We start from the raw sequence: 18,651 nt of genomic DNA on the forward strand, positions 1-18,651 counted from the left end.
CCCCTTTAACCAGCAGCAGATACTGCACTTTGCTGGTGCAATTATGCAACCCGGTGTAAAGTCCACAGCCAGGGAGGGGCAGGGGCGGGACTCTGAGCTGGCTCAACACTCTGATGGGCTTCTAGACTCTGTTCTAGTTCTAGTTTTCCTTACCTTTTTCTCACCTGGCCTGCTCTCTTGCTCTCTTTCTCTCCCTTCTTCTTCTATTTCCTCCTTTTCCTCGTCTTCTCTTGCTTCTCTTTCTTTCTTTCTCTCTCTACCTCCCTCCCTCCCTTCCTTTATCTCTCTCCTCCTCCTCCATCCCCCTTCCTCCTCCTCTTCTCTTCTTCTTCCCCTTCCCTTCTCTCTAACGCCTTTATCCTTGTCAGCCTCCACCCTCTGGGATCCCTAACTCAGGAAACCACCTCTTATCAATTGTTTTGGCTTGCCTCCAACTGCCAGTGGCAGGCAGCTCTAGCCCTTGTCTGCTTTCTGAGTGATTTTCTTCTCTTCCAGTTGTTTGTTTCTCTAATCCAGTTGGAATTGGAATTGTGTATAGAATGATGTGTGTGAGGGGGTGGAGGATTCCAAAACCAAGAAATAGAGCTTTCTCTGGTGGGATCTTGCCCCTCTGGACTAAAAGAAACATGAAAGGAAACTTGAATGCTACTTCTTTGAAAAATGACTATCAAAAAAGTAGTATTAGTACTTACAAAAGCCCAAGACATATCATGTTTTAATTCCTCAGATATCCAGACATCACTCTAAGTCCTCTTCTTTTTCTCCTTTTCTCTTTCTTTCTCTCTCTTTCCTTTCTTTTTCTCCTTCCTTCCTTCCCTTTCTTTTTCTTTTTTTTGACAGGGTTTCAATATGTAGCCCAAGCTGGCATCAAACTCATGATCCTCCTGCCTCAACCTCCCATGTGTTGGTATTATAGGTATGCACCACCAAGCCTGACACAGCTCAATATTTTCCACTTAATTGGGGTTTATTTTTAACCGGAATTTATAAAGGTTGTTCTTGCCCTTACTATACCTGTCATCCTGGTCTTGCTCAAGTGGCTCTGAACAGATAGCATCTGCTCTACCTCCACAGCTAGCCACATAACTCAAAGCTGCAGACTCCCAGACTCCAGTGTTTTTGCTTTCTAAGAGGAAGACCTGAGAGAGGTGGGAAAGCAATAACACAGGAAAGAAAAGAGAAGCTGCATGGAAAAATTACATTATAGGATTACCTTGTGTACATAAAATCAAAATGTAGGGTTCAAGCAATAATCTCTCCAGTGCTACACAGTCTTTGCTAACACAATAGCCTTCTGTTAGTTCAAAGCATGTTCCTTAAAACCTTCCACCTTTAGGGTTTTTCCTCTTCTTACTGTGCTCTATAGACTTACTCAACATTTTCTTTCTTAACTGATTTTCATAAAGAATGGGAGAGACAGAAGTGTATGTACACATATGAGCAAAAGCATTTATGAAAGCTTTCTTTTAGTGTATGAAATAATGAACAGTTGACTATTGTGGCAATTTTCCACCAAGTTTTGTGATATTAATTTTGATAAGTTCCTAAACTTAGATGCTAAGTCCTCTTAGTGAGACCGGCTTAATTCTCTGTTCTCTATAACATCTAGTCACTGTGGCTGTGCAAGAGCCATTATTACCCAAAGTACCATAATAATGGTCATGCCCTCCTATGACGTTATTGTTTCCTATCTGCCAGGACATTAATTGCCTTCTAACTTGCTCTAAAATTGGTATTATGGCACATTGCCAGGCTAGAGAGAAGAAAACAGCGATATATTACAAAGGCTACGTAGAAGGACGTAATGATATTGCCTTCTCATTGGGGCATCGTCACATGTACATGCTATGTCATTTGTTCTGAGATGTTAACATAGGCCTAAATCATCTTGACTTCCATCTTATCATGGTCAGTGTCTGAGTTTTCCTTCAACTGAGTGATTCAGACATCTCTGAATTAATTTTGGCTTTTCCACTTTCCTTTTATGGGGTTTTGTGAGTCATTGAATTGAATGGGAGGTTATTTCTAAATTGGAAGGTGAGGATGAGAGAAGGGGGAGGAAAGTTCCGGAAAATAACTAGGAAAAGACACCTTATTGTTACGTATAGTTACTGGAGGAATAATTTTCACTTAGTTTGGTGATAGAAGTGTGTAGTTTATTTAAACTGGACTAAAAATATAGGCTTGAAAACAGCCAGCTTTTTTTTTTTTTCCTGAATAACAAACCAGACAGTTTTAGATTCCTTGTAGCTTGCTTGAAAAGGGCAGAAGGTTAGTAGATAGAAGAGATACGGGACAAAGAGTTACAGGAAGAAGATACGGGCAAAGTACAAAATTTCCAAAGTCCAGGTAGATTGAGACCACAAGAAGGTTCCAGTCATAAAACAGCGCCTGTGAAGTGTGAAAGGAAGGCCTCGTTGGTGATCCCAACCATCCCTGGGTATAGGTTTTATCCCCCATGGGCTTGCATATTCTAGGAGGAAGGTATATTTAAATTTGATTTGGAGATAGAAAAAGTAATCAGGCCAGCATTTTCTTATTTGGGAGCAGGAAAAGTGGATGGAAATGAAAAAAAAAAAAAAAGCTAATGATGGATATATTTCTAGGAGCACAAGAGTTTTTATAGCAACACCAGATTTCTCAAAAATGTCTACTGTGATTTGTACCCAAAGGAATAAAAAATGCAATCATTTATTCTTGTGTATTGTGCCGAGCGAGAAAAAAAAAAAAACCCACTGCAATTCATTCAATGCCTCTAATTTAGACTGCTAGGAAGAGGAGAGATTTAGAAGAACAACCAAAAAAGACAAGCTTTTAAAAGTATTATCTGACGCAGCTAGTAGGGCTATTTAAAAACTGCAGACTATAAAAACCAAGCAGGGGTGGGAGGTGGGGGCAAGCATAATTCTCATTTCCAGAGCATCACAAGGATAAAATGTGGTCCGTTTGTTCAAAACTTGCCAATGGTTGTCTGGTCACTTGGCAGAAGTCCGCCAGAAACGGGTCTGGAAGCTGGAGAACTCTGAACACGACACTTCAGTTTATTGATGAGGCTTGTAATTGCAACTGGAATGGACTGATTGCTGCTAAATAAGACGGAGAGCTTTACCATTTAGCATGGAGACTACCGGAAAGAACTTCAAGGAAGTTGGGACCTCAAGAAAAGGGAAAATTTTAATCTATATGGTATTTTTCTTCCAAAGGATTAGAGATGCTTCCTTAAACACAACCCGTGATTATGGTGTTTTGCAAGTGTTACCTCTCTGAAGTTGGTAGTGTTAAGTTTCATCTTGTAGGAAGACAGCTAGAGAAAAGGAAGCGCTTACAGCGTTAACTTCACAACAAAGAGTTAACCCTTCCCTGGTAACCTCGGCTGTGAGCGTCTGCCCTTTTCCTTTCTCCTGCGCAACCAAACTGTGCATAAGTTTGAACCAACCATGGCCATCACATCGCTTGCCAGTTAAGTTAACAGACACTTTCAGTAGCCTATCATAATTTCAAACTGCCCAACCATCAACCAATTATAACTAAAGCTTGGTTTAGGACGGTCCTGGTCCGGGCGGGGGCGAATACCCAGTCCAGGAAAAGGGGCGGTAAAGAAGAGATGACGGATGGGTAAGCTAAACCAATCAGAGCAGAGAGCCGCCACCCCGCTGTCCAATGGATAGGTTAGACGTATGATGCGGGGTGGGCCTGTTGTCATGGGGGAGGTAGTGGCGCTTGGTGGCTACTGGCGGCCGAGGTAGAGGCGGAGGCGCTGGAGTTGGTTGGGGGCAGCGCAGGTGAGTGCTGGTCACCCGGGCCTGAGGTCTGGAGGCCGTCGCGGGCAGAAACTCTAGCTCAGCTTTCAGGAAGCGGAGGCTGGAGGAAGGGGGCCTGCACGACGGGCCGGGTCGGGGTCGGAGCCAGGGCGGAGGCGGCGAGTTGGCGCTGACTGGGCTGGTGGGAGAATGGCCCGGTTCCTGGTGGCGGATATCGCTCTGGGAAGGTAGGCTGGCGCCGAACCTAAGCAGGTCTGGCTGGAAGATCCCTTGGGACGTCCAGCGCTCGGGTCTGGAGCACTGACTGGCGGCCGGTGTGTGAGGGGCTAGCTTCCCGAGGAGACGGGAGCGATCGGGGTCCTAGATCTGGGATGACCGGGGCGAACGGTCCGAGGGCGGGGTGACTTGGGAATTACCAGCGACAGCTGGGGTGCCCACGAGAAGGGGACCCCGGAAAGCTCGGGAGCGGCGAGTGCGGAGAGAGCAGGGGGTGCGGGGGGGGGGGCGAGGGAACTGGGAGTGGCCCCTGTCGGAGACGAAAGGAGGTGGGGAGACCGCGAGCGGCCGGGGTCCGGGGTGACAGGGAGCGGCCTGGGTCGGAGTGGGAGGAGGGAGGTCTTGGGAAACGCACCCGGCGGGGTCCCGACCCTCCTAAAAACGGCGGCTGTCGGAGGAAGATTGGGGAGCAGCGAGCGGGTCTTCGGGGGGTCGGGTGGGTTGGAAACCATAGCAACTTGAGTGTAGGGAGGGGACCTCAGCTCCCTGTCTCCCACAACTGGTCTGGGACCGCAGACCCCAGATTGGTCTGAAGATCTTTGGGGCACCAGGGAGGAACTCCTCGAGGTTTGAGACTAGGGTAAGGGTTCAGCGAGGAAATGGAAGTGCCCTCGAGCTTGGAGGTGGGCGGAGGTGGGAGTCCAGGAGTAATTTCCTTATAGGAAGGGAGGGAACGAGAAAGTTGCCCGGTTTGAGAGCAGTGGTCTTGTAGAAACTGGCCAGGACCGCAGACAGGAAAAATTAACCTAATCATAGGTTGTAAGGTCTTCAAGGAGAGAAGAAACTTCAGCTTCATAATATTAAGATGCCATCTAGGACCAGAGAAAAGGTCCCAAAAGCAAGGTTAAATGACTTGCATTCCAGTGCTTTAGAAATTAGTTTTGAGGTGACAGCGATAATACTAGAAAATAAGGGCATGACAGAATGGGGAATTTGAGAAGGAAAAACGGGGAGGAGTAGCACAAGAATTGAAGACTTGATCAGAAAGAGGATATTCATGGCCAGGATAGCATGCCCTGATAAGTTCGAAATAAGTCTGAATTCTAGTTCCACCACTTAGCTGGCCAACTTAACCCCTCTGCCCTTGTTTGATCTGTATAATAGGGAAACTAATAGTTTTTACTTCGTAGGGTTTGTAATTGTTTAAAATGAGTTAGTATTTGTAGAGCTTTTGGAATAGTGATTGGCACGTAGCACTGTGGTTTTTTTTTTTTTTTTTTTTGGCACTGGGGTTTGAACTCGGGGCCTTGAGGTTGCAAATCAGGCGCTCTACCAGGAGCCACACCTCCAGTATGTGTGTACTTTTTAAATAGAAGATGAAGACCTGAGTTTTTTAATGCAGTGATTATGAAACATGGGTTTGTATCAGAATTACCTAGTGGGTTTACTAAGCTACAGATTGATTGGTCCCACCTGGAGTTTCAGATTCTGCCCATATAGGGTGGGGCCCAAGAATTTGTATTATCTCAAGTGTTACTTATGTTGGTCAAGGGACAATACTTTAAGAAACATTTGCTTTAATGACAATATAATAAATTAGTAACCTTAAAATACCCGCCCTTTTTGCTAAAGACATAAGTAGAGGCAAATTTTAAGAAATCCTATTATAAAGGATATCTTTTTGTTTTCTGTTTGATACAGGAATCTTACAATGTAGCCCAGGCAGGCCTTGAACTCTTGATCCTCTTGTCTCAGCACAGGCTAGGATTACAGGCACACACCATCATGCTCAGCTAAGGATAGCCTTTTTAAGCCTATGTTTTATTAAACATGGATTGTGATTACTTAGTAATTTATAAAATCAAATTTGCAGATTATCACCAGCATTAAAAATAAAGCAAAGTAGAACAGAATAGACTAGCATGGCACTTGGTAAGGATAAGTATTGTTTTGGGAGACTTTTCATACATGTATGTACTAGGTCACAATGTAAAATGTGTTTCTTACAGTCAGAAAAGTTTGTAAAACTTTTGAGCAATGCATTATAGCAAAAGCAACCCTCCAGTAGCTAGAGTTTGGGTTATTTATCTTCTTTCTGGCAATTTTTTCTAAGGCGGTGATATTTTCCATTATATTTCATCAGTTTCTGATTTGATTTCTCTTGTGTTGGTCTTATATATTGTTTTGTGCCTCTGACTCTGGAACTTTTTAGGATACTGAGAATCTTTGGCATGAGAACTTAGGGAATTTGAGGCAAAGAAACTGGTGTTTCTTAGATTTGGTCTACTTTTGTTTCACTTGTGCCCTCTTGTTCACCCTCCCTCCCCCCTTTTTAACCAATGAACTGTAAAGCATTGTGTGTAAAAAAAAAAAAAAAGCCAAGTGTACACAGACATATTGACAGTAAACAACTTACACTGAAATGAACTAGTTTGAGAACATTGCACATACAGAAAATAAGCAAATACAAATAAGAAACATTTAGCAGAGTGTGGTGGTTTGTGCCTGTAATCCAAGCACTAGGGAGTCTTCGGTAGGAGGATTACCAGTTCCAGGACAGGCTGGCCTATATATATAACAAGACCCTGACTCAAAAACAAACAAACATATAAATAAACAATCCCAAATTTCAAAAGAGAAAAAGTGAAAAGATATTTCGGTTTTAGATAATAAAAGAATTTTAAAGCTTTTATTGGCCTTGTATTAATACAAAGCATATAAAATACAGACATTTTTAAGGAACTGGCAATATGATTTTTAGATTTTTGTAGAAAGAAGAAATACTGATAATACTTAGGGCACAATGTGTTTGGTGGGATAGATGCTTAACTATAAAGAAAATTGTTTATTAAGCAAGAGCTTTTGATCATTTTCTTCCCTGAGAATGAAATGGATATGGTATGTTATAAATTTAACTTGTTTGAGGAACCTAAGTATAATCTATAATATTTATTTAAAGCTACATTAAGAGTATATATGTATGTTTTGTGCTACTATTGGTTTGGTTTTTCTTCTGTTGAAAACTAGATGGTCACTTGAAAACTAAATGAAATAGATGTAGATCTGATTTTCTAGATATAAAAAAAGAGAAAGCAGTATTGAAAACTGAAAGAGATCCTTGCAGCCCTCTTTACAATCTTTAATCCAAGGGATTATGTAACATTTCATTAATGTTTTATAAAATTGTGAAGAAACTATTGCAGCTTTGCATCAGGATTTTTGGATTTTTTTTTTCTCTTAAAAAATTTAGTTCTATTTCACATACTTCTATTTCTTTAAAATCTTTGATCCAAAAATATTCCAAATGGAAAGCTGGAAAACATATGATCATTGCATGTTAGATTTCAAAAGAAAAAGCTGTCTTTTTTTTTTTACAAAATAAATTTACTCATTTTGTGTGTGTGTGTGTGTGTGTGTGTGTGTGCGCGCGCGCAACAAAGGTTTAAGGACAAAAATTTTTGATTTCTTGCGAGTCAACTCCCTGTAAAGCTATCCGTATCTCAACTAGCAAAAACCCTTGGTCCTTCCTATTATTGCTTATACTCTCTCTTCAACAAAATTAGAGATAAGGGCAAAATAGTTTCTGCCGGGTAGTGAGGGGGTGGGGGGGAGAAGAAGGGGGCCGGCATGGGTGGGGTAAGGGAGGGGGTAGGGGAAGGGGGGAGAAATGACCCAAACATTGTATGCACATATGAATAAGATAAAAATTAAAAAAAATTTTTTTGATTTCTTGCATTGAGTTAAGTGGAATATTCTTACCACTAAAGTGGTTGTTCTTTAAGTCATTGTATACGTATATAGATGATTCAGGTCTACAACAAATGGAAGAATCTAAAATGTTAAGGGTGGAGAAAAATATAAAAGTTTATTTTGGTGATACTGGATTTGAACACAGGGCCTTATGCTTGACAGGCAGGTGCCTTACTACTTAAGCCACATCTCCAGCCCTAAACATTCATTCTTCATAATTGTGAACATGAGCAGTTTGGTTACTTTCTTGCTTTTATTTAACAAATGGACTTTATTCAGTTAACTTACTCATTCATAATTTAATCACACTTATCTATGAATAGCTTTGCTCATTTTGCAGTGAGATTTGTTAATCTGTAGTTAGATAAATGTCCGTAACTGTTCTACTTATTGAGATTCAATTTCACTTATCAAAGTTTATTCAGATAAGTGATTTTTACATGGAAGTTTAATTAATAGTAATTAATTAATTTAATTTTCTATTTTAGGGAAGTCTTCTTTTATAATAGGTTCTGATCTGCTTTTTCTGCTTCGTGCCCTAAAACTACGCATAGGAAAAATCCTAATGAAAGTGTTGGTGCCTGAAAATGTAATTGTGTAAAAGTACAAAACCCGTGTATCTGGTTTTTAGCTTATGTCAAGAATTTCTTTATTTGAAAAGGTCCCTTAGTAAACTTAACACCTTTTAAAAAAGTGTTTTGTACTTGAAAACTTAAAAAGTTTGTCATAAATCCTTTAGTTGCAAAGAAAATTTGTTTTAAGTAATATAACACTGTGAATTTCATCACTAGTGGTAAAATACTATATAAGGTTTTAGAATGTGTATTCTAAAAGAATTAAGATGAATTTTGGAGAATATAAAATACTTACAATCTTTTTTTGTGTGTGGTACAGGGGCTTGAGTTCAGGGTCTATACCTTGAGCCACTCTACCACCCCTATTTTTGTGATGGCTTATTTTTTTGAGATAGGGTCTTGCGAACTATTTGCCTGTGCTGCCTTTGAACTGCAATCCTCCTGATCTCTGCCTCCTGAGTAGTTAGGATTACAGTTGGGCGCCACAGGCGCCCTGCAAACTCTTTATCAATCTTGAGGCAAAAAGGAGGATTGAAACTAAAGGAGAAGGAAGAGAATACTGACATGTGCTTAAGGAGGAGTCTGGAGGATCTGCAGGAAGTATGTCTAGAGGAGTGAGTGGTTCTTGGCAGTTTTCCTGGATGACATATGTAAAGGAGGATGATCCTATTTGCAACATTCTTCCCTGGACTTATTCTTAGTTCTCTGCAGTTTATGCTGCTTGTTATAAATCTTGCTTTGTTTTCTTCCACTCAAGAAATCATGTCAGAATGCAAGTAAATAGATTAAGAAGTACTAGTCCTAGTGGATGAAAGGCTGGGCAGGATAAATAAATAAGCAGAATTTATTGCCTTTTTTTTGGTGTGTTCGGGGGATGGCCTTCACCATTCTAGGCAAGTGCAAGTGCTCTACCACTGAACTCCATCCCACCTGACTATGTGGATTTAGAAGGCGACTCAGCACTTTGCATCTGCAGCTCTTTGGAATAATTCTCAGCAACCAAGCCTTTCCACTTGTCCTCTTCAGTGGAATATGGGCTTAGGAAGAGACTGCTCAGCTATCATAAATGGATCAATCCAGGAACTGCTATATTAGTATTCATATGTAGTGACTTCCCCTTCTCTCTTCACTAAAACCCTCTTTTTACTTGTTTGCTGCTACCTTGTATCCTTTTTTTGAGACAGGGTCTCACTATGTGGCCCAGGCTGTCCTGGTTCGTAGACCAGGATGGCCTCGGATTCAAGATCCTCCAGCCTTAGAATCCCAAGTGCTGGGATTATAAGTGTGCATCATCATATTTGGCTCCCTTACATTCTTTAAACTGGGATCAGAGTTTTGAATTCTTTGACTAGACAGCAAAAATCTTAATTGTGCTAACTTGGGTAGATTAAAGTGTATATAGTTAATTCAGAAATTGATTATTGTCAAATTTTTTCCAGTTAGGAAAGAAGAGGGATTGAAATCTCTAGAATAGTACCTAAATATAAGCAAAATCAGGGAAGCCAGGAACCAAGAAATAGGCTAAACTCATAACTTTTGTAAGATTGATCTTGGTTACCTTTGACTTTGGAAAAATAAAAGTTAATTGGTCAGCTGTGCAAATGTATATCTCAGGTACATTTCAGTTATATATTGGATAATTTATGAATTATTTTAATATAATCAATTCCATTGTAAGGAACTTTAGTTCCTAGTATTCCTTAACCAAGATAAATACTTTTTTTTTTTTTAAATCTGGGATCTTGCTGGAGGTGTGGCTCAAGTGGTAGAGTGTTTGCCTAGCAAGCACAAGGCCCTGAGTTCAAACCCTAGTACTGCCAAACAAACAAACAAAACCCCTTAGAGGCATCTTACAGAACCAAAAGATAGCCTACTGATTACAAGAGTATGTATATAACTGCTGTATATTAAAATTGGAAAAGACAGCATTTGTGTCCAGAGGAAGTATGATAAAATGGATATAATACAAGTTATATAATTATATGACCAAGTTCTTAAATCCTGGCTTTGTCTTATTAATTTACTGATTGCGCAGCTTATTAAACCTCTTTTAGACTTAGTTTTTTCATCTATAAAATAGAATTTATACTAACCTCCTTACCTGTCTGATGTGGATATAGTGGGCACTCAGCACGTGGTATTGGTAATTATTAGGAATTAAACAACATATTATACAGATCTGTATCTCTCTCTCTATAGACTTCTCTTTGTAAGATAGGCTAATATTCCAAATGCTATGATTATAAGCAATATGGCAGTTAAGAAAAACAGTTCACTTTAAAACTTTACGTGTATTTTAAGCATTTACTATCTTTGCTTTTGTGATTGGTTTGTTTGGTGGAAGGGCTAAAACGTGAAGCAGATGAGGCTAATATTTTATTGTATGGTGAAAAGCTGTGTTTCTAGATATTAGCTGGTCCTCTTCTGAATATATTTTTGTTTGTTTTGTTTGACACAGTATCTCAGGTATGTAGCACAGGCTGAACTTGAACTTGAGATCCTCCTGCTTCAGCTTCCTAAGTGCTGGGATTACAGGCCTGTATCATCATGCAAAGCTTCAAACACTTTTTGTTAACAGTAGGTATTGTTAAGTATATCACCAGAAAAAAACAATGGAATGTTGTATTAGTCGTTTTATTATCAAAATCTTGCTTCTTTGAATGATTTCATTTAATGCCACTACTGATTTAAGTTTGTTCTAAATTCCAGTTATAATCAGTTTATTTTTCCCTAGAGTTAATACATTTTTTTAAAAAGGTGGGCCTAGTGATATATGCCCACTGTCTGAAGTACTCTGGAGGCTGATGCAGGAGGATTTCTTAAGCCTAGAAGTTCGAGGCCAGCCTGGGGAACATAATGATACCCTGTCTCCAAAAAACGAATAAGCCAGGTGTGCTGCACACATGTAATTCCATCATTCAGGAGTCTTAAGGCAGGAAGATTGTGAGTTGGAGGCTGCCTTGGGCTACATAATGAGACACTGCCTCAAAAAGAAAAAGGAAAAAAGCAAGCAAGCAGGTGTGTAATTGCCATCACATTTATGCTGTAGTGGATTTTCTTTAAATTTCATCAATGAATATAATTTTTGAATGGTTGACTATTTTAAAGAGTTGATTGATTCATTCAGCTGGGCGGTGGTGGCTCACACCTATAATCCTAGATACTTGGGAGGCCGAAATCAGGAGGATTGAGGTCTGAGGCCAGCTGGGCAAATAGTTTGTGAGATCCTCATCTCCAAAATAATCAGAGCAAAATGGACTGGAGGTGTGACTCAAACAGTAGAGTGTCTGGTTTGCAAGCATGAAGCCTTGGGCTCATACCCCAGTCTTACAACAACAACAAAAAAAGAGATTCATTAAATTAATTGATTCATTTATTTTATTTTTTACTATTTTTATTAGCATACATTAATGGTACAAAAGGGTTTCATTGTGATAATTCCACATATGTATAGAGTACTTTAAGCAAGTTCACTCCCTCTGCTATATTCTCTTAACCCTCCTTCCCCCTTAAGAGTTGGTTTATTCTTTTTTTTTATTGTTTTATTATTCATATGTGCATATATCATTCTTATTTTTAAAAATCATTTATTATTGGTGGTATGAAAGAATCACATTTCCAATATAGCTAAGTCTTTCTTACTCTTGCAATGATAGCATTACCAGGTACTACATTGAAAACATTGACAAGAAAGTAAATAGTAAATGTCTATTTACATGACTTGTCATCATTTTGGGGGGGGGGTGGTAATGGGGTTTGAACTCAGGGCCTGGTACTCTACCATTTGAGCCATGCCTCCAGCCCTTTTTGGTTAAGTTTATTTTTCAAATAGGGTCTCATGCTTTTGCCTAGCCTGCCTTGGACTGTGATCTTCCTACCTCTGCCTCCTGAGTAGCTGGGTAGCTTGGATTATAGGCATGTACAATCACTCCCAGCTTGTGTCTTTGAGATAGAGTGCTGCTAACTTTTTTTGCCTGGGCTGGTCTCAAATTGTGATTCTTCTATTTCTCCCTCCCAACTAGCTAGGATTATAGGTGTAGCCACCATACTTAGCCCACATATGCACTCCTTTTTTGTCAACTTTATGTGTAATTGGCATTCAGTGAAACTATACATGTTAAAAGTACAATTTGATGAGTTTTTATATATGCACATACTGTATTTAAGGTAAGGCACATGCTTACCACTCCAGAAACTTCCTTGTGTTTCTTTATAGCGCATCTCTTCTTTTCTTCTCCCCGATCTGCTGTCATTATAGATTAGTTTGCATTTTCTAAAATTATATATAATTTGAATCATATGATACACTTTTTTTGAGAGGCTATTTGACTTCTTTCACTCTGCCTAATTAATTTGAGATTTAGCCATTTTTTATGTATCAATAATTTATTCCTTTTTATTGTAGTATTCCATTATATAAATGTATGATAATTTTTTGGTTTCTTTTGCACTGCTGAGGTTTGAACCCAGTGTCTTGTCTTGTGCTTGCTAAGTGCTCTACTACTGAGCTATCCCCCCAACCCTAAGTGTACTATACCACTGAGTTGTATTCTAGCCCTTATTTCTATTTTGCCATTTGAGCCTTTTTAGTGGGTGTTAAAGTAGAAATACATTGTGTGTTTTTTTTCTGGTGCTGGGGTTTAAACTCAGGGCCTACACCTTGAGCCACTCCACTAGTCCTTTTTTGTGAAGGGTTTTTCCAAGGTAGGATCTCATGAACTATTTGCCTGGTCTGGCTTTGAACCATGATCCTCCTGATCTCTGCCTCCTGAATAGTTAGGATTACAGACGTGAGCCACTAGCCTGGCTACATTGTGGTTTTTGATTTGCATATCCCTGATGACTAGTGACGTTGAGAATCTTTTTTTGTGTTTATTGGCCATTTGTAAATCTTTGCAGAAATGTCTCTTCATATCCTTTGCCTATTAAAAATTGAGTTGTCTTTTCATTTTTATGAGTTATAAAATCTCTTTATATATTCAACATATAAGTTCCTTACAAGATGTATGATTAGCAGATATTTTCTCCCATTATTGGGCTGTCTTTTCATTTATTTTTCCTTATAATACTGGGGATTAAATTGAGGAATTTGTGCATGCCAGGCAAGTGCTTTACCACTGAGCTACATCTCCAGACCAAAATCCAACTTTTTTTGTGCTTGTGCTTTTGGTGTAATATCTAAGAAATCATTGCCTAATCCAAGTTCATGAATGTTTATGCCTGCGTTTTCTTCTAAGAGTTTTATTGTTTTAGTTCTTTTTTTTTTTTTTTTTTTGTCTTTTCTTTTTTGGTGCTGGGATCGAACCCAGGGCCTTGTGCATGCTAGGCAAGCGCTGTACCACTGAGCTACATCCCAGCCCTTGTTTTAGTTCTTGTATTTAGGTCTCTGATCTATTTTGAGGTAATTTTGGTATGTGGGTACAAAAAAGGCCCAACTTAATTCGTTTGTTTGTCCCAACATCCTTTGTTTATTGACTTGTTGCAAACGTTTAATAAATTTTCTGTTTTGTTACCAATTTTTTTTTTCAAGTAGCAATTAGTTGGGTTTTTGACCTAGTGTGGCAGTTAGGGCCATAGTGCTGAGGGAAGCAGTTTAAAATTACAAGAATAGGTTATAAGTAAATTCACTAATTTAAATATATAGGCTGTTTGATTCTTATATTACCTTATACTTGAACATTAAATGAACACTTTTTCTGCTTATAGGCAACTTTGTATCAGTAGTTCTACTAAAGCTTAGTAGAAATCAGAGTTAAGGGTTTTTAAACATACGACTTAAAGGTTATTACACCTGTTTTTTTTTTTTTCTCTCCTGTTTGTCTTTTTTTAATCACTCTTTCTGGTGTTTTTGTTTATTTATATTGTTTTTTGATACAGGGTCTCGCTATATAGCCAAGACTGTCCTCTAACTCACTCTCCTGCCTCAGCCTCCCGTGTGCTGGTATGGTTACCCCCACTTCCTCTGTCCCTCCCTTCTTTCCTCCCTCCCTCCCCATTCCTTCCTTCCTTTCTTTCCCCCTCCCCCCTCTTTAACTCACCTATCCTATCATCCTTTTTTTGAGACAGGATCTTGTTATGTAGCTCAGGCTGGCCTTGAGCTTATGATTTTCCTGCCTCAACCTCCCAAATACTGGGTTTATAGGTGTGAGCTACCACAACTGACTCACTTTTTTTTATTTTAAGAGTCTTCTTTTGGAATATTACAATAGCCTTTTTGTAAAGGAAAATATATTATTACACTTTATTTATTTATTTATTTATTTACTGTAGTGGAGCTTAAACTCAGAACCTCACACTTGCTAGGCTTGCCTCTAGCCCAAACATGATACATTTTTAAGTTGGAAATTTGTTTAATAATGATTATAAAAACATTATGAAGAAAAATTATAATAATTTTTATTAACCTTGATAAATTTATTGTTGTTATTTAAAAATTTTTTATTTTATTTTTTGGTGGGACTGGGGTTTGAACTTGGGGCTTTAAGCTTGCAAAGTAGGCGTACTACTGCTTAAGCCACACCTTCAGTCCATTAACCTTGATAAATTTAAAGTCCAGAATTAATATCACTAAAATCAAAGTTTACTTTTTCTGTGTATTCCTGGTTGAAAATTAGAAATAGCACATCATTCTTTTTAATTATGAAAATAAAATAAAAGAATATCATTTTTCAACTTGTGAGATTTACTTAGCTTAAAAAAAATTTTTTTTTGAGATAGGCCAGGGTGGCCTTGAACTAAACTTTGTACTGCCTCAGCCTCCCAAGTGCTGGAATTACAGGTCTGCAATACCATGCCCAGCTTTTTAAAAGAAACTTACTTGTTTATAGGAAATTTAACTCTAAATTGAGCTCCCTTTTTTTTTTTTTTTCAGTGCTGGGAATCAAAGTAAGGTCCTTGTGCAGACTAGGCATGTGCTCTTCCCAATATTGAGCTACATCCCCAGCCCTAATTATTTGGCCTTTTAATTATTTTACATGTATTATATGTGTGTGTGGTATGTGTACATATGTGTATAGTGTGTATGTATATACATAATATATTTTTATTTTGGTAAAACTGGGGTTTGAACTTGGCTTTGTGCTATAAAATAGGCACTCTGCTGCTTGAGCCACACCTCCAGTCTATCTATTTTGCTCTGGTTATTTTGGAGAGGGCGGTGTCTCTTTGAACTTTTTGCCCAGGCTGGCTTCAAACTTCAGTCCTCCCAATCTCAGCCTCCCACATGGCTAGGATTATAGGTTTGAGCCACTGGTTCCTGCTATGGCTTATTTTTTTAAAGAGAATCTTGCTAACTTTTTTTGCCTGGGCTGGCCTCAAACCATGATCCTTCTATCTCCGCCTCCCACATTGCCATGATTATAGGCGTGCACCCCATGTCTGATCCATGTTCTGTTTCTTTAGAATATGGGGCCAAGTAAGAACTAATTTTCTGGGAAACCAGGTTGCTCGCTTGACCTTGCATGGTGCCTTTCCCTTTTTATGTTGCTTTGTAAAAGAAATGAGCTCAGTCTTGTGAAAAATCCCTAAATCATCTAATTATTTTCCCTACATTAGATTAAATATATTTGACCTATGTTTGCACTGAATTCCACAAGTCTTTCTTGATTATAGATTTGTTTGCATACACAGAAGGACTTTGACTTCACTGGATAAGATATTCAGATATGAAATAATACTAATGGTGTACTCCTTTAACAAATGTTCTTATTTATTTATTTTGAAGGGACTGTGGTTGGAACTCAGGACTTCACACTTGCAAAACAGACCCTGTCCTGTTTGAGCCACATCTCCAGTCCATTTTACTCTGGTTGTTTTTGGAGATGGAGTCTTGCGAACTATTTGCCTGGGCTGGCAATCCTCCTGATCTCAGCCTCCCAAAGAACAAATGTTCTTATTCTTGTGGTGTCCAACTCTCCCTCCCCCAACCTAGTTAGTGAAGAGTACCTTTTGTGTTCTTATAATGAAGCCTATGTAAAATTAATTATAGTTTCTATGATACTGGCTCCTGATTCATTTTTTAAAAATTACATCTAGGACTAGGGCTTTGGTTCAGGTGGTAGACTGCCTGCCTAGGAAGTGTGTGGCTCTGGGATCAAACTCCAGTCCAAAAAAAAAAGTCACATCTAATAGGGAAAGATGGAGAAACATAGCTAATGGGAATAGAGGGTGCAGTTGACTAGGAAGATTAACTTCTAATGTTCTCTAGCACAGTAGATTAACTGTGGTCATATATTTCAACCATATTTTTGGTTCTATATTGTATATTTCAAAATAGTAGAGAAGAAACTGAGTATTTCCAATAAAGAGTAAATGTCTGAGGTGATGGAATGCCAGTTACCCTCATCTGATCATTGCACATTGTATACATGTATCAAAATATCACACTGTATCCCATGAATACTGTATAATTATTATGTGTTAATTAAAAATGTTTTGAAAAGCACATTAACATTTATTATCTCTATTTTTCCCTCATGCACACTTTTAGTATACCTATACATATTTCTTCTGGAACCTGTTTTTGTCTTTTTTTTTTGGCGGGGGGGGGGGGGGGTGGTTGTGACAGTGTCTTGCTGTATGTATCCCAGGCTGGCTTTGAACTCATGATTGATTCTGCCTCTGTCTCCTGAGTGCTGGGACTATAGACATGTACCACCATACCCATTCAGGAATCTACTCTTTTTTAAACATATGATATGCATTTTAATATCATTATAATTATTGGAAAACAGTTAAAAACAGTTGAAGAGTATTCCATTAATGGATACATCATCATTTATGTGACCAGTTTTCATAGTGTTCATTTACATTATTAATTTCCAATATTATAAACAATACTTCAGTGAATATTAAATGTAAATCTTTGTTCACATTTCTGTATTCTCAGAACATTATTGTAAGTACAATTACGAAGTCAAGATGTATTAACATTTCTAAGGTTTTCAAGAGAACAAAAACGTTGTATAATTGCTTTCTGGATAGTTTGTGCCAGTTTACATTCCCGTCAGCAATGTATGAAACTAAGATACACAGCTTTGTCAGGAATACTGTCATTTAAAAATATTTGCTGATATGATAGGGAGAAAGTAAAAACTGGTTTCTGAAAGTTATATATTTATTGGTGGGACTGGGGTTTGAACTCAGAGCTTCATGCTTACAAAGCAGGCACTCTACCGCTTGAGCCACACATCCATTCCTAAAATTTTCATATAGTCAATCACTAGCTGAACATTTAAAATATCACAGGGGTTGGGGTGGCGAGCTCAGTGGTAAAGTGCAGGCTTAGCATATTCAACACCCTGAGTTCTTTTTTTTTTTTTAACACCCTGGGTTCTAATCTGTAATACCAAAAATAAAGATCATTAAGTATCTCCTTTAAGTGAAGTTTTTGTTTGTTTGTTTGTTTTTTGTTTTGGTGGTAGTGGGGCTTGAATGTAGGGCCTACATCTTGAGCCACTTCACCAGCCCTTTTTTGTGATGGGTTTTTTTGAGATAGGGTCCCTTGAACTATTTGCCCAGGCTGATTTCAAACTGTGATCCTCCTGATCTCTGCCTCCTGAGTAGCTACGATTACAGGTGTGAGCCACCAGCACCTTATTAAAGTTGAGTTTCTTATTTCTACTCTTTTATTTTTCTTTTGGTTGATCCCTGATTCTTAGGTGGAGTTTAAAGATGTATCATCTTCAAAGTTGGGACTTAACCTACCCAAATAATGAGTAGAATGTTGTCTCATGTCTTTTTGAAGTTAGTTTTGGCCTCCCATTCCCCAGCTACTTTCTGATTTTGTCTACTCTTAGATTTTTACATTCTTTATGTGGCTTCTTGTGTTTAACATGTTTTTGAGTTTTGGTCATGTTATTGCATGTGTCCCTAATTCACTTTTTATTGTTGAGTAGGATTCTTTTTTGTTTTATACATTTATTTTTATTGAGGAAGCCATAATCAATAGAAAATTACAAGCTCTACACTAGTTTGTTAACTGTTTAGTTTACCTCAAGTTCAAGCTTTATATTCCTGAGATAACCATTTCTATCACAGTATTCAATGTCAATCAGTCTCCTTTTCATACATGGGGAATTTCTAGGGAAAAAAAAATTTTTTTTTTTTTTTTTGAGATGTAGCCCTGGCTGACCTTGAATTCAAGATCCTCCTGCCTCAGCCTCCCAGTGGTGGTGAGGCAGGCTAAGATAGGAAAAGGGAAAAGTTTGGGAGTCTTAAAGCATATATGATTTAGTATTGTATTTAAAGTTGAACATTCTAGTCTTTCTCTGAGCCTTCTTTTCAATTGCAAATGTGTATAGCTTATTCACACCCTGGCCCTGGGACAGATCAAACCACCCCCACCTCAG

The 18,651-nt window shown here is 38.6% G+C and overlaps 1 protein-coding gene across 14 annotated transcripts in view; it reads left to right on the forward strand.

Moving 5' to 3' along the window:
- The first annotated feature begins 3,668 nt into the window (after nucleotides 1-3,668).
- Numb (NUMB endocytic adaptor protein) overlaps nucleotides 3,669-18,651 on the forward strand; it is a 137,815-nt gene continuing 122,832 nt past the window's right edge. For 6 of the 14 annotated variants that reach the window (XM_074067595.1, XM_074067607.1, XM_074067596.1 and 3 more), the window contains exons 1-2: nucleotides 3,692-3,782; nucleotides 10,761-10,879. In XM_074067595.1, coding sequence (XP_073923696.1) covers nucleotides 10,850-10,879 — 30 coding nt within the window. In that variant the 5' untranslated portion in view covers nucleotides 3,692-3,782; nucleotides 10,761-10,849. The other 8 variants (XM_074067604.1, XM_074067605.1, XM_074067600.1 and 5 more) reach the window with 7 other exon arrangements.

Source organism: Castor canadensis, chromosome 3 (genome assembly GCF_047511655.1).
Source record: "Castor canadensis chromosome 3, mCasCan1.hap1v2, whole genome shotgun sequence".
Classification (NCBI taxonomy): Eukaryota; Metazoa; Chordata; class Mammalia; order Rodentia; family Castoridae; genus Castor; species Castor canadensis.